General features: G+C 49.2%; 4 protein-coding genes across 4 annotated transcripts; 3 read left to right on the top strand and 1 right to left on the bottom strand.

Annotated features, from left to right (window-relative positions):
* Window positions 1-178: 178 nt before the first annotated feature.
* On the top strand, window positions 179-3571 carry N7471_004404 (ssDNA endodeoxyribonuclease RAD2; the record flags this gene model as incomplete). Its single annotated transcript, XM_057277123.1, has 1 exon — window positions 179-3571. One exon carries the CDS (start codon window positions 179-181, stop codon window positions 3569-3571), a length of 3393 nt encoding a protein of 1130 aa, XP_057136733.1.
* Window positions 3572-5302: 1731 nt separating this feature from the next.
* N7471_004403 (uncharacterized protein) lies at window positions 5303-6627 on the top strand. The gene is made up of 3 exons (XM_057277122.1): window positions 5303-5775; window positions 5869-6330; window positions 6389-6627. The coding sequence occupies exons 2-3, from the start codon at window positions 6039-6041 to the stop codon at window positions 6523-6525; spliced, it is 429 nt and encodes a 142-aa protein (XP_057136732.1). The 5' UTR covers window positions 5303-5775; window positions 5869-6038; the 3' UTR covers window positions 6526-6627.
* Window positions 6628-7482: 855 nt separating this feature from the next.
* On the top strand, window positions 7483-8873 carry N7471_004402 (Eisosome component PIL1/LSP1 family protein; the record flags this gene model as incomplete). The annotated part of the gene is made up of 4 exons (XM_057277121.1): window positions 7483-7600; window positions 7812-7945; window positions 8012-8195; window positions 8269-8873. 4 exons carry the CDS (start codon window positions 7483-7485, stop codon window positions 8871-8873), a joined length of 1041 nt encoding a protein of 346 aa, XP_057136731.1.
* A 1652-nt stretch (window positions 8874-10525) lies between these two features.
* N7471_004401 (bZIP transcription factor) lies at window positions 10526-11870 on the bottom strand (the record flags this gene model as incomplete). The annotated part of the gene is made up of 2 exons (XM_057277120.1): window positions 10526-11082; window positions 11609-11870. 2 exons carry the CDS (start codon window positions 11868-11870, stop codon window positions 10526-10528), a joined length of 819 nt encoding a protein of 272 aa, XP_057136730.1.
* Window positions 11871-12008: the final 138 nt, after the last annotated feature.

Here is a 12008-nt window from a genome sequence, read left to right as displayed (position 1 = left end):
CTCGCGATCGAGGCGCGGGAGCGGAATGACGCTCGGGGCTCGGGGCTCACGTCACCTGCCCGAGAAGTCTTTCGCTAATTAGCTACCTGCAAGCAGCTCTCTCGCTACATGTTGATCCTCTCTAAAATGCCAGATCTCCCTAAGAAAGACTCATGATCTGATACCCCTTTGACTAGCCATGGGTGTCACCGGCCTCTGGACGGTCGTGCAGCCCTGCGCTCGCCCCATCAAACTCGAAACGCTTAACAAGAAACGACTAGCTGTCGACGCGTCGATCTGGATCTATCAGTTCCTGAAAGCGGTGCGAGATAAAGAAGGCAATGCACTCCGAAATTCTCACGTCGTTGGATTCTTTCGCCGCATATGCAAGCTGCTGTATTTCGGGATCCGGCCCGTCTTCGTCTTCGATGGCGGGGCCCCGGTCATGAAAAGACAGACAATCGCTGGCCGAAAGAAGAAGCGCGAGGGTCACAGGGAAGATGCTGCGAGGACCGCGGGAAAGTTGCTTGCCGTACAAATGCAACGCAGTGCCGAGGAAGAGGACGCTCGTCGACGCAATAAGACCCAGAGACAAGAGGAGGAAGAGGTGCCAGATGCTCCGGTCTATGCAGAAGAGGCTTTTATGACAGAGACAGAAAAGCAACAAAGTCGCAAGTTCAAGAAGAAGGATGCGTACCACCTTCCTAACCTAGATGTCTCGCTTCAAGATATGGGAGCACCAAACGATCCACGCATCATGTCCCAAGAGGAACTGGAGGAGTATGCTAGACATTTCCACCAGGGTCAAGATATCAATCTTTATGATTTTTCCAAGATCGACTTCGACAGCATGTTTTTCCTTAGTCTGCCCCCCACTGATCGCTACAACATCTTGAATGCAGCGAGGCTAAGAAGCCGACTTCGAATGGGCTATTCGAAAGAGCAGCTAGATACCATGTTTCCGGACCGCATGGCATTCTCGAGGTTTCAAATCGACCGTGTCGCAGAACGTAATGACCTTACGCAACGATTAATGAATATAAACGGCATGAACGGAGACGAAGCATTCTACAAATCTGGACAGCGCATCGCAGGAGAACGTGGCAGGGAATACGTGCTTGTCAAGGATCGCGAACATGAAGGTGGCTGGGTCCTAGGTGTTGTGGGCAACAGGGAAGGCCACGAAGAAAAGCCCATCGATCTAGATCGACCTGAGATACTGTCTGATGAGGATGAGGTGTCGGACGAAGATGAGTTTGAGGACGTTCCAATTGAAGGTCTGAACCGACTTCCCAAACTTCCTTTCCTTCAAGAGGGTGTATTCGACCGCTCGCTTCAACTTGAAACGGACGAAAACTTAGACATGAGAAGGGCTATACAAGAATCGCGTCATGCTGCAAAGCGACGGCCAGAGAATGAACATCATGTACAAGAGGCTGAAGATGATTCACTTTTTGTTGAAGCCGAGGGAAATATTGGCGCACAGCAACAAGACAACGACACTGATGATTATTTTTATGGCGACGACGATGACCTCGAACGAGCTATTGCCCTTTCCTTACAACCAGATAGAGTCGACGACGATGATATGCCTGATATACCCATTCGTCGACCGGTCGAACCAGCTCCATCTTATGAGATGGTGCCAGATCTTGAGTCCGAGAGCGATGATGGAATGGACTTTGCTGCTGCCATGGCGAGAACAAAGGTCTTGAAGAAAGCCTCATATGCACCAAATCCATTCGGTGGTCCTCTCCCTTTTGAATCCATCAAACTCACGAAGGTCACAAAAGATAATGATAAAGTTGCCGAGGTTGGTGAAAATGCTGGGGGTTTCGTGAAGGAGCCTACAAAGAAACCAAAACAGACAGACCCACTTCCTCCATGGTTTGTTGGTGAGCCCTTGGATGCGGGATTCATCGTTGATCCCATTGAAGATCCTGAAAAGGATGAGCGATCTGCGGCGCCAGATCATCTGTTCCTCTCCAATCGTCGCTCGCCGGATATTATCGACGTTGATGAAATTTCCGCCACTAAGGAAGTCGTTGATCTAGAGGAGGAGAAGGAAGAGGAGGAGGAGGAGGAGGAGGAGGAGGACCCCAAACAAGTCTTTCAAGTGGAAGACATTGAAAAGGTTTACAATGAGATTTCTACAAGTATGGATGAGAAGTCTTTGAGTGAACTAGCTCCAGCTCCGATCAATAGGAATATTGATCAAACGGTGTTTGGGCCCCCTGGAACACAAATTCAGGATCAAGTGCCCGCGCTTGATGAGCGATCTTCACGCAGCGAAAATTCTCCTTCACCAGACTTTGAAGATGTTGTCCCTCAGCTGCCTAACCAAGGCCCCGAGATCACTGTTGTATCCCATCAAAAGGCCCAGCCCCAGCCTCAGCTCTTCGAAGAGGTCGACCGAGTGGAAGATTTCGTGCAGAACCAAGCCGACTACAGTGACCCGGAGGATGAAGAGCTGTTCAAGCAGCTTGCAGCTGAGGGCGAGGAGCATGTGCGATTTGCCAATACTCTCAATTTTGCTGCTCCTAACCAGGAAGCCTTTGACTACGAGCAAGAACTGAAGCAACTACGGTCTCAGCAGAGAAATGAGCGTCGCGATGCCGACGAGGTGACTACTATTATGATCAATGAGTGTCAACAGCTCTTGACGCTCTTCGGATTGCCCTATATCACCGCACCTATGGAAGCTGAAGCGCAGTGCGCTAAATTGGTCTCGCTGGGCCTTGTGGACGGGATTGTCACGGATGACAGTGATATCTTCCTCTTTGGGGGAACGCGAGTCTACAAAAACATGTTCAATCAAAGTAAATTCGTCGAGTGCTACTTGACCTCTGACTTGGAGAAAGAGTATGCCCTCCATCGACAGAAGCTTATTAGCCTTGCCCATCTGTTGGGCAGCGATTACACAGAGGGCATTCCCGGGATTGGTCCAGTCACAGCCCTAGAGATACTCACCGAGTTTTCCAACCTTGAAGAGTTCCGCGATTGGTGGAGTGATTTGCAAATGGGTACGAATAATGCAGAAGATGCTCACCTTGCCTTCCGGAAGAAATTTAGAAAGAAGGCATCTAAGATTTTCTTGCCTCCTTCATTCCCTGATACCAAAGTTGACGAGGCATACCTGGAACCCGCGGTTGACGACGACCCTTCCCAATTCCAATGGGGTGTTCCTGATTTGAACGGGTTGCGAACCTTCCTCATGACCACAATCGGCTGGAGCCAAGAGCGGACGGATGAAGTCCTGGTACCGGTCATTCGCGACATGAATCGGCGAGACCAGGAAGGCACACAGTCCAACATCACACAATTCATGCAAGGTCCACAGGGCGCGGGTGCATTTGCGCCTCGTGCTCGTACAGGTGGACCTAGCCGCATGGAAAAGGCATTTAGTCGACTACGCCATGAAGCTCAGACAGGTGGAACCTCAGTGGATGGCGAGTCAGCTAGCGGGAATGGAGAGGGACAAGAAGCCTCTGTTTCGCAAAGTAAAGGCAAGAGAGGTGGCTCAACCACCAAAGCCAAGGCTGGCACGAATAAGAAGCGAAAGACCCGTCACGCCAATTCTCCTGAGCCATGATATGGGGATTGGCAGATTGAGGTTCTCGCATCAGCAGCATACTACATGTATGTACTTAATAGAAACAGCTGTTCATCCCCAGTATTTACTAAAACTTCAACCCATATACAAAAATCTAGCTTCATCATCATATGTGAAGACATTATGTCGGTATGTGAGGAGGTAAGAATATGTAATAATCGCTCATTCCGATACAGCCCTTTTACAATTGTAAACAGAAGACAGAGGAGCAGCTAATAACCGGTCTATCCACTGAGGATTGCTCAAACAGATGGACAATGAAATGTAAGGGAACAAATTCTGTCTGAACTAGAAAGTTTGATGCCTTGATCCCCTGCCTGAACATCATATCCCACATCCCACATGCATCTACTATCTCTTGTTTTTCACTCGAATGACCCCCCATTCACATCATCTATCTCTACCTTTTTATCAAACCGTCTGCGATGACAGCTCCAGGTTAGACACTTCTGGAGATGGGTTACAACCGCAACAACATGCGTGTCCCTGTTGACAAATACGAGGCGCGATCACCACCCTGTTCTGCCTAGTCTACCCAGCACTCTGGCACTGGCAACGGCCTTTATAATCCATGCTGGCAGGTCCTTACTAGTTGTGGTTTCTATATAGTCCTAGGATTCTATATGTGGAGGACAAGTGGGTATCCTCGGAAGCTAACGGCTTCTAGGGTCCTAGGGATCTAGCCACTATATTCTTCAGATAGCCATCTGTATGGAGGAAGATCTGCTCACCTACACCGGTCTGGAGGATCACCCGTGGACGGGTACGCTTGCTTCAAGAACGATTCTTTTCTTCTTTCTCAGCTCTCTTCTTCCTTCTTTCTTCTTCCGTCGTCCTCTCTTGCCACAACTGCTGTGGCCAATACCTTTTTTCTACTACATCTCTCTCACTGCTCTATCGGGTTAGATTATACTCCACTCGTGTGTCAGCTTCCATGTGATGTGCTGACAGGTTGGCTTAGTCTATATAAACTCTTATGCCAGGATACCACCGACGACGGTTCATGGCCTTCCATTCAGACTATCCACGGCGTCGATTAAACTCAATTTGTGCGCTTTCTTGCTCGGCGAATTTAGAGTCCTCGCTCATCTTAAATTATAGTGCCTACATATATGTATTCTGCACCCGTCGACTCTCCTATTGACAAAGCTCCTGCCTTGGAAAGAGGCCGATCAGGCGACACGGGTTGCCCGATATCCCCAGGGCCAAGTTGATGAGGCTCCTGGGAAGGCTCTACCGGGCCGAGCAGAGGGCACGACCCTACCTCTCCCTGACCTTGTCAGCGGATGAGATGCGTGACGCTTTGATCGCAAATGGAACGAAGTTAGGCCAAGTACAGAGTTGTCTGATCGCTAAACCCTTCTTCTTCTTCTTCTTCTTCTTCTTCTTCTCCTCGTATTTGCTTATATTTCACCCAATGAAGGGGTTGGCGTTTCTATAACCCCTACTTCGTGCGTCTATTGTGGCATCTTTTGTCGGGTGATTTGGTCTATTACTCCGAACTCGGCTACCTTGCTCGGACATGTACGTACGGATTGCTCCTTCCGACCATCGGCGACTTATCGAAATTGGGCAAATACCATGAGTGTTCGAGAAGGATGTGTTCGCATGGTGGGAGTGCCATCGCTTACGCTGACGTTCTCACGATAAATTCGCCGACAATATGATGAATAATAACCGAGCCAAGCGAAGGGCCAGTTGTGCGGTCCCATTTTGATATTGCTAAAAATGAGGGATTTTTAAGGAACGCGTGACATACCACCACTCTGGCTCCGAGATGCACAACAGACACTCGTGAACCTTCATCTCCCCAACCACTTTCATCAACATATCAATGGAGCGAAAGCGCTTCCCATGCCCGCGCACAGAGGAGCTTAAATACGACAAGACGTTTCCTCAAAAGGGGATGCAAACTCGCATGCTAAGAGGGTGCATGACCAATTCAAATGGCGCTATGCCTTGGCAAACGAGGAGGGTGTACTTTGGAATTTTGTACCAAACTGGAGGCCAAAGCCCTTAGTGAACATCCCATTCATTGCAGAGGCATAGGCCGGCAAAACACACGGTTCAAACTTGAGATGTCGCGAAGACCGCGTCGACCACCCCTGGTTACAGATTCTTCGATGGCGTTTTCCCGCTTACAATGGGAGAAATTGCGGAGGACCATCTATGGCATTGTTTGTGTGAGCCTTTGGAACCACTTCTTGTCACAGCTGCGGAACAGAGTGCGCACTTTATTGGGCCGTGAGCGCTAATTATGGCGTCGAGCAAGATAGTTGCACTTCAGTCAAAGGAATTTGTGAGAAAGCTCAAATTCCCATCAGAAAGAATTCGGGACGCCCTTTGGCCTATTTTTGTGCTGTTTGGTGTCTGTACTCTTCGATATCCACTTCAAAAAGCTCAAGAGATGCCTATTTATTGAATGCAAGACCCGTGAACCAAAAACATGAAAAACAGACTCAGAGTGGGATGGGTCCGTCGGCAAATTGGAAAGATACATATCCATGGATATTCTCAAATGACCAACATTAAAGACCTCGCAGCCAAAATTTCCACCGCGGACGACGACAATGACAGATGGGGATCGGAGGACGCAAAGGCAAAGTACATCCGATACCGGGTGTACTCTTCCGTTTATTGGGGAAACCAAAGCCCCATGGCTCCGGGAGCACTTCAGCATGCTCAAGGATTGGAACTGTTTAACGACGGATATGAGGCCGGGTTTCGGCGTGAAATTGGTATGATATGCACTATACTCACATATATCAACGTACTAACAGTTATACTATCTTACAGGGCAAGTTGCACATTATCTGCCGGAGCTGGAGAATGGCTTCCTCTCCACATACAAGGAAACCATATTCCTCAGAAAGGTCAAGATCCGAAGAACAGCTAGTATTGGGAGACGAGGCTGGGCTTTCAAGGCAGTTTGAACGAACGAGTTGGGCAATCAGTGACTACATCGACTCGGGGCCAATGTGTTCGGCGAAGAACAATCGGACCATGAGTTCTTAATTTCACCCATACTAGTACTTTTCGTTGTCATTATCTTGCTTCGGTGTTTACTCTTGTAAGGTACAACCGTATGTAGGTCCGAATTAGCGGAATTCAAAGCCGAGACCACATGGGTTTCCCCACGAACAGGAGTTCCACGATCTCCGCGATCAGCGATCAGTGGAACTGGGGGCACCAATGGTATAGCTCTATATAGTGAGCTACCTAGGTACATATGTACATACTTGCAGTTCCTATCAGAAAGGGGCTATCAAAGCTTTAAAGGGAGAAATCCAGGCACTCATGGTTACTGTTAGATGTTAGCATATAAACGGTATATATAACCGTCTAATATAAAAATGCAACCTTTCAGAAACTCCATGACATCAGGGGGAAGTCGATGACGTCGGTGATCGTGAAGACTCGAAAAATAATGCAACTCAACACGATCGACAGACTATTGGCTTAAAGAAAGCTAGTCGGGGCTTGATTTACTGCACTTAAGACTCTTTAGGTCTCTTAGCGTCTTAATTTCCCCAAAGTCCGTCCAATCCCGATCCCCCGATCAGTCCGATCAGTTTTCTCTCCCTTTGGACAGAAAATAGTCGACGTCACTACCCGAGAGCTTCCAGGAGAACTTCACTTCTTCAAATCAGCTGTCATTGAAAAGGCCTACCTAGGTATATCTCCCTCCGTTTGCAGTCGATTTTTCGTCATATCCAGGTCAAGTACGTACTCCAAGAAAAAAAAAGAAGAGCCCCCTCTTTAAGCTCACGTCACTACTGCGCAAGGCACTGGAAAGTATTATTTTCTTCTCTCTAATTTCTTTTCTACAGAAACAACAATTTCTACATCTCTACAATCATCTTCCTATCTCCAATTTCCGTGTCCAAACCATGCATCGCACCTATTCCATGCGCCAGTCGCGCCTCCCGACCGCCTCGCAGGTCGAGAGCCCACCACCACCACCGTCCACAACCAAGAGCGGGAGATGGCTAGGGAAGGGCGGAATCGGTAAGTGCGATTGCGAGATATTTTCTGCGATTGGCTTCGACGACTGGAAATCTCTTGAGGGTGTTGGTCGGGTTGGAGGCTGCCTAAAATTGGGCCGCCATCGACACTTCCCCCGTTCCACCCCCCGAGAGAGAAGACAGCCGAATTGGAGAACCACCAGTCGTCGGAGAGATCGCTGAGGAAATTGAAATCACTAACATCCTGCGACCAGGCCATGCTTTCCGCAAGAACGCCGCCGGTGCCTTTGGACCCGATCTCGCCAAGAAGCTGTCGCAGCTCGTCAAGATGGAGAAGAACGCCATGCGCAGCATGGAGCTCGTAGCTCGGGAACGCATGGAAGTCGCTGTACGTGGATGGCCCTGAATTTGTGATGGTCGTTGGACAAATTGAAAACTGACTCGGTCGCCATAGCAACAACTTTCCATCTGGGGTGAAGCATGCGATGAGGATGTGTCGGATGTGACGGACAAGCTCGGCGTGCTGATCTACGAGATCGGTGAGCTGGAGGATATGTTCGTTGACCGCTACGACCAGTACCGTGTCACCATTAAGAGCATCCGCAACATCGAGGCTTCCGTACAGCCCAGCCGAGACCGTAAGATTCTCCCAGCATCGGTGTTGACCGCTCAACTCCCCAGCATTAACTAATTGAATGTGATCATCTCCAGGCAAGCAAAAGATCACCGATGAGATCGCCAAGCTGAAGTACAAGGACCCCAACTCGCCTCGCATCGACGTCCTGGAGCAAGAGCTAGTCCGCGCCGAAGCCGAGTCCCTAGTCGCCGAAGCCCAGCTGTCCAACATCACCCGCGAGAAGGTCAAGGCCGCCTTCCAGTACCAGTTTGATGCGCTCCGCGAGCACTGCGAGAAGGTCGCCATCGTCGCCGGATACGGAAAGCACCTCCTCGACCTGATCGACGACACCCCCGTCACTCCCGGCGAGACCCGCCACGCCTACGATGGCTACGATGCCTCCAAGGCCATCATCCAGGACTGCGAGGATGCCCTCACCAACTGGGTCTCCTCCAAGGCAGTCGTCAAGTCTGGTCTCTCCCAGCGCTCCCGCACCCTCTCCCAGCGCCACCGCTCTAACCTCAGCAAGAACCACGAGGGCGTGGATTTGTCTGCACAGGACCATCCCTTGGCTGGGGATCGCGATTCTTGGCTCCCGGCTGACCAGCACCCCACCTACGAGGATGGTGACGATGGAGGCAGCCATATTGAGGGCGAGCTGCGAGGCCGTGAAGAGGAGCGTGAGCCTATTGCCGCATAAGGCATGGACGAGAAAGATTCCCACATCTTTTCCCTCACGAATCTGACGGCTGAAATTTCGGCAGATGCATGGGTATGATCTAGTATCTGTCCCTTCGTTTTTTTCATCTCCACGTTCCTTTTACCAAAACCCCCTGTGCTTCTGATCTTCCATATACTATGTTCGTTTTATCCTTGATTCCGTGCTATTCTCGAAGAATACGCACATCAATCACGCCATGCACCTTTGGATGTTTGACGCCTTTTTTTCACATGAACGCCTCTCAATGTCGTGATCCAACGGCTATGAATCGTGCTTGGGGGGTGATGTCCACTTCTCCATGCTTAGATCGGAGGACGTGGGTCTAATTTCCCTTTTTCCTTTCTCCACGGAATTGGAGATGTACTCTGAGATCAGTGCGATTGGGAATTGTCTGGGTTTTTTTTGTTTCTTGTTCTTTTTTTTCCTTATTTCCATTCCCTGTTTCTACTTAATTGATGTAATACCATCTTACGTTGGCCTGTTTTGGTTTCTTTGTTTTTCGAGTATTAGGATAGTCCAAGGTAATTATGGTGTTCTAATGGATTGTTTGCAGAAACTTATATCACTACATGTAGTACTCAGTACCTAACTAGTTACCTGGGTAGGTATACGCGCATAAGTTTAGCCTGATTTCAAAAAGTGCAGTCTGTGTGGCGTGCAGTTCATCTGAACAGCGCAGCCCTGTGGAGAATAGACCCTTACCCCGGACCTCGGGAAAAGTGAGACACCACATTGTATTCTCCAATGGTATTCGATCTCAGTGAGGAAATCACTCTGATATAGCACGCCAGAAAGAGCACGTCACTCACCGCTGCTTTTACGTCTTTGATATTACGTATCTAGATAATCCTATAGAGCTACCTATTGCAGTAGAATACTCTATAGTAGCAAGAAAGGTAATTCGTATAGCAATAAACCCCAGAGTTTATATTGCACGCATTCCAGTCCATAATAGCTAGCAACGGAGGAAACCAAAGAAAATAGAAAAGGCAAATCCCACAGCGTAAAGAAAAAGATATCAAATATAGAACCAATACCATAAAAGGAAAAAAACAAAATTCGACTTCCCGAGTCTGGACCACAACACCGCCAACTCATCTCCTTTCCCGCAAACCAGGGGAAAGGAAGAAAAATGAAACAAGCCTTCGCAGCACACGATCTGATGGAAATGGGATAGGAAGGGTTGATAGGATGTAGAGAAGGTAGAAGAGCCAGATAAAAATATCAACCCGATGGTAGGGAGGCGAGAGTAGAGAGTGGGAGGGATTGAAACATCAAACGAAAGTGCCAGATCTGAAGTGCAGAAGCAAAGACCATCCCTAGAAGTCGAAAAAGCCACGGTCGGGAGAGCCGGGCGAACGAGAAGAAGAGAAGGGTCGTGACATCGTCATTTGTCTGCACTCATCTATCCCATTTTCATTCTGTCGTTGGATTTGACTGAAAGGGGAGAGATAAGTGCAAGACACCATAGCAAAGCGAGTAGACGGTAAAAAAGCAGAATACTGATTCGGTACGGACGCCTTGTAGAGTAGGAGACCGTAGGCTGGGGAGATGATACAAAGAAAGAACAGAATGACAAACAGCAACGCAAACAAACGACCAAAAAAACACACATTCTTCCATTTGGTTCGTCACTCCTCGGTGCCAACGCCCTTCTTTTTGGGCTGAATATGTTTTTGTCTGGTATTCCCGCCAGGGCCTTTTAGCTCGAGAACCGAGCTATCCTTAGTCGGAGCAGGCAAACGAGAACCAGCATCATGTTTCTCAGTGAGGAGGTTCTTCAACCAACGATTCTCCATCTCAAGCTGTGCGACACGAGCCTCAAGGGAAGCGTTCTTCTCAGTAGTTTCCCGAACAGTACGTTCGAGGACCTGCTCACGCTGCTTCTTCTTCTGACGGAAGCGGGCGCTAGCGGCGGTATTTCGACGACGACGATCTTCCTCTGCGGCACCACGGACGCCCTCCTCTTGGTCGAGGGCGGCGGCGATGCGATCGCCGGAGATGGAGGTGCTGTACTTGGTGTTTCCCATTTGGCCGTTGGGCGGGGAGATGGATGAGGAAACATCGGATGGAGTTGCATGGCCGAGCTCGTCGGGCGCATATGGGACTGGTGGGTAAATTGAATGAGCTGAGTAGGGCATCATGTGCTCTGGAAGAGTGTAGTTGACGGGCTTCTCGCCGGGAGGGCCTATGGATGTTGTAAGCGATCGAAGTCGATATAACCCCTCGGGAATGAGCCCCATGGGTCGGGAAGTGCAAATCATATTCCGAAGGATATAAGCTCAAGAAGGGTTTCAAGGGGATGTGCAGTTAATCGTCAGCAGGCAACTGGCGTTTGTCATTTCATTGCGGGATTGCGTGCTCGTGCATTATAGGAGCACCGACGGTGATCTCCTTCCACCATTGGAGATGGGAGATGCATGTCACTGCTCACATCCTGGGCCTTTGCAGCCTCGAGCCCTTTTTTAAACTCGAAATGAAATTTGGACATGACTGTGTTGGGGGAAGAGGAAGAGGAAGAGGTTCAGCGCGCGGCTATCCAGGGCCTTTTCATTTTAAAATAAACAGGGATAAATTCAGACCAGAAAAAAAAGAGATCGAACTTCAATTTTCAGACATGGGAATTTTCAAGCCCCAAACTAAAGCTCAGACACAGGCGCGATGGCGTAACAAATGCAACGTTGGGCATAAAGTCTCAAAAGCTTGACACGTACCATGATAGGGATAGCCTCGGAGATCGAGGGAGCTGCGGTCGTCTTCTATACTCTCATAGGAACTGACAGATAGACCGCCCATGCCTTCGGTCTGATCGTAATCCATACTCACGTTGCCGAACGGGACCAGCCCGGTATCAGCGTCAAATGAGTACTGTCGAGTCTTGGCTGCTGGATCGTGGCGCGACATCAAAAAATTGAAGTTCTCAAGTTTGTCGAAGACGGGACCTGGACCTGGCAAAGATGGTTGTTCCCCCGGCATGGTTGAAGAGGGAAAAGAAATAAGAAAAGAGAAGTTCAGCCCCCTTGGCCTTTAGGGTTATGTGAGAGAGAGAAGAGGGGCTTGTGATGTTGGTAACCCCAGATCAGGATGGGATTTTCTATGAAGCAAATCAGAATC

This window comes from Penicillium samsonianum (genome assembly GCF_028829775.1).
Source record: "Penicillium samsonianum strain IBT 33392 chromosome Unknown utg000003l_segment0_segment0, whole genome shotgun sequence".
NCBI classification, from domain to species: Eukaryota; Fungi; Ascomycota; class Eurotiomycetes; order Eurotiales; family Aspergillaceae; genus Penicillium; species Penicillium samsonianum.
The sequence above is the reverse complement of the archived record's forward strand: the minus strand, read 5'-3'. Positions and strand labels throughout refer to the sequence as shown.

Coding starts and splice junctions, on each gene's coding strand:
- N7471_004403 (XM_057277122.1), top strand. CDS start 6,039: ATGAAAAACAGACTCAGAGTGGGATGGGTCCGTCGGCAAATTGGAAAG. Junction 6,331..6,388: donor CGGGTTTCGGCGTGAAATTG/GTATGATATGCA, acceptor ACTATCTTACAG/GGCAAGTTGCACATTATCTG.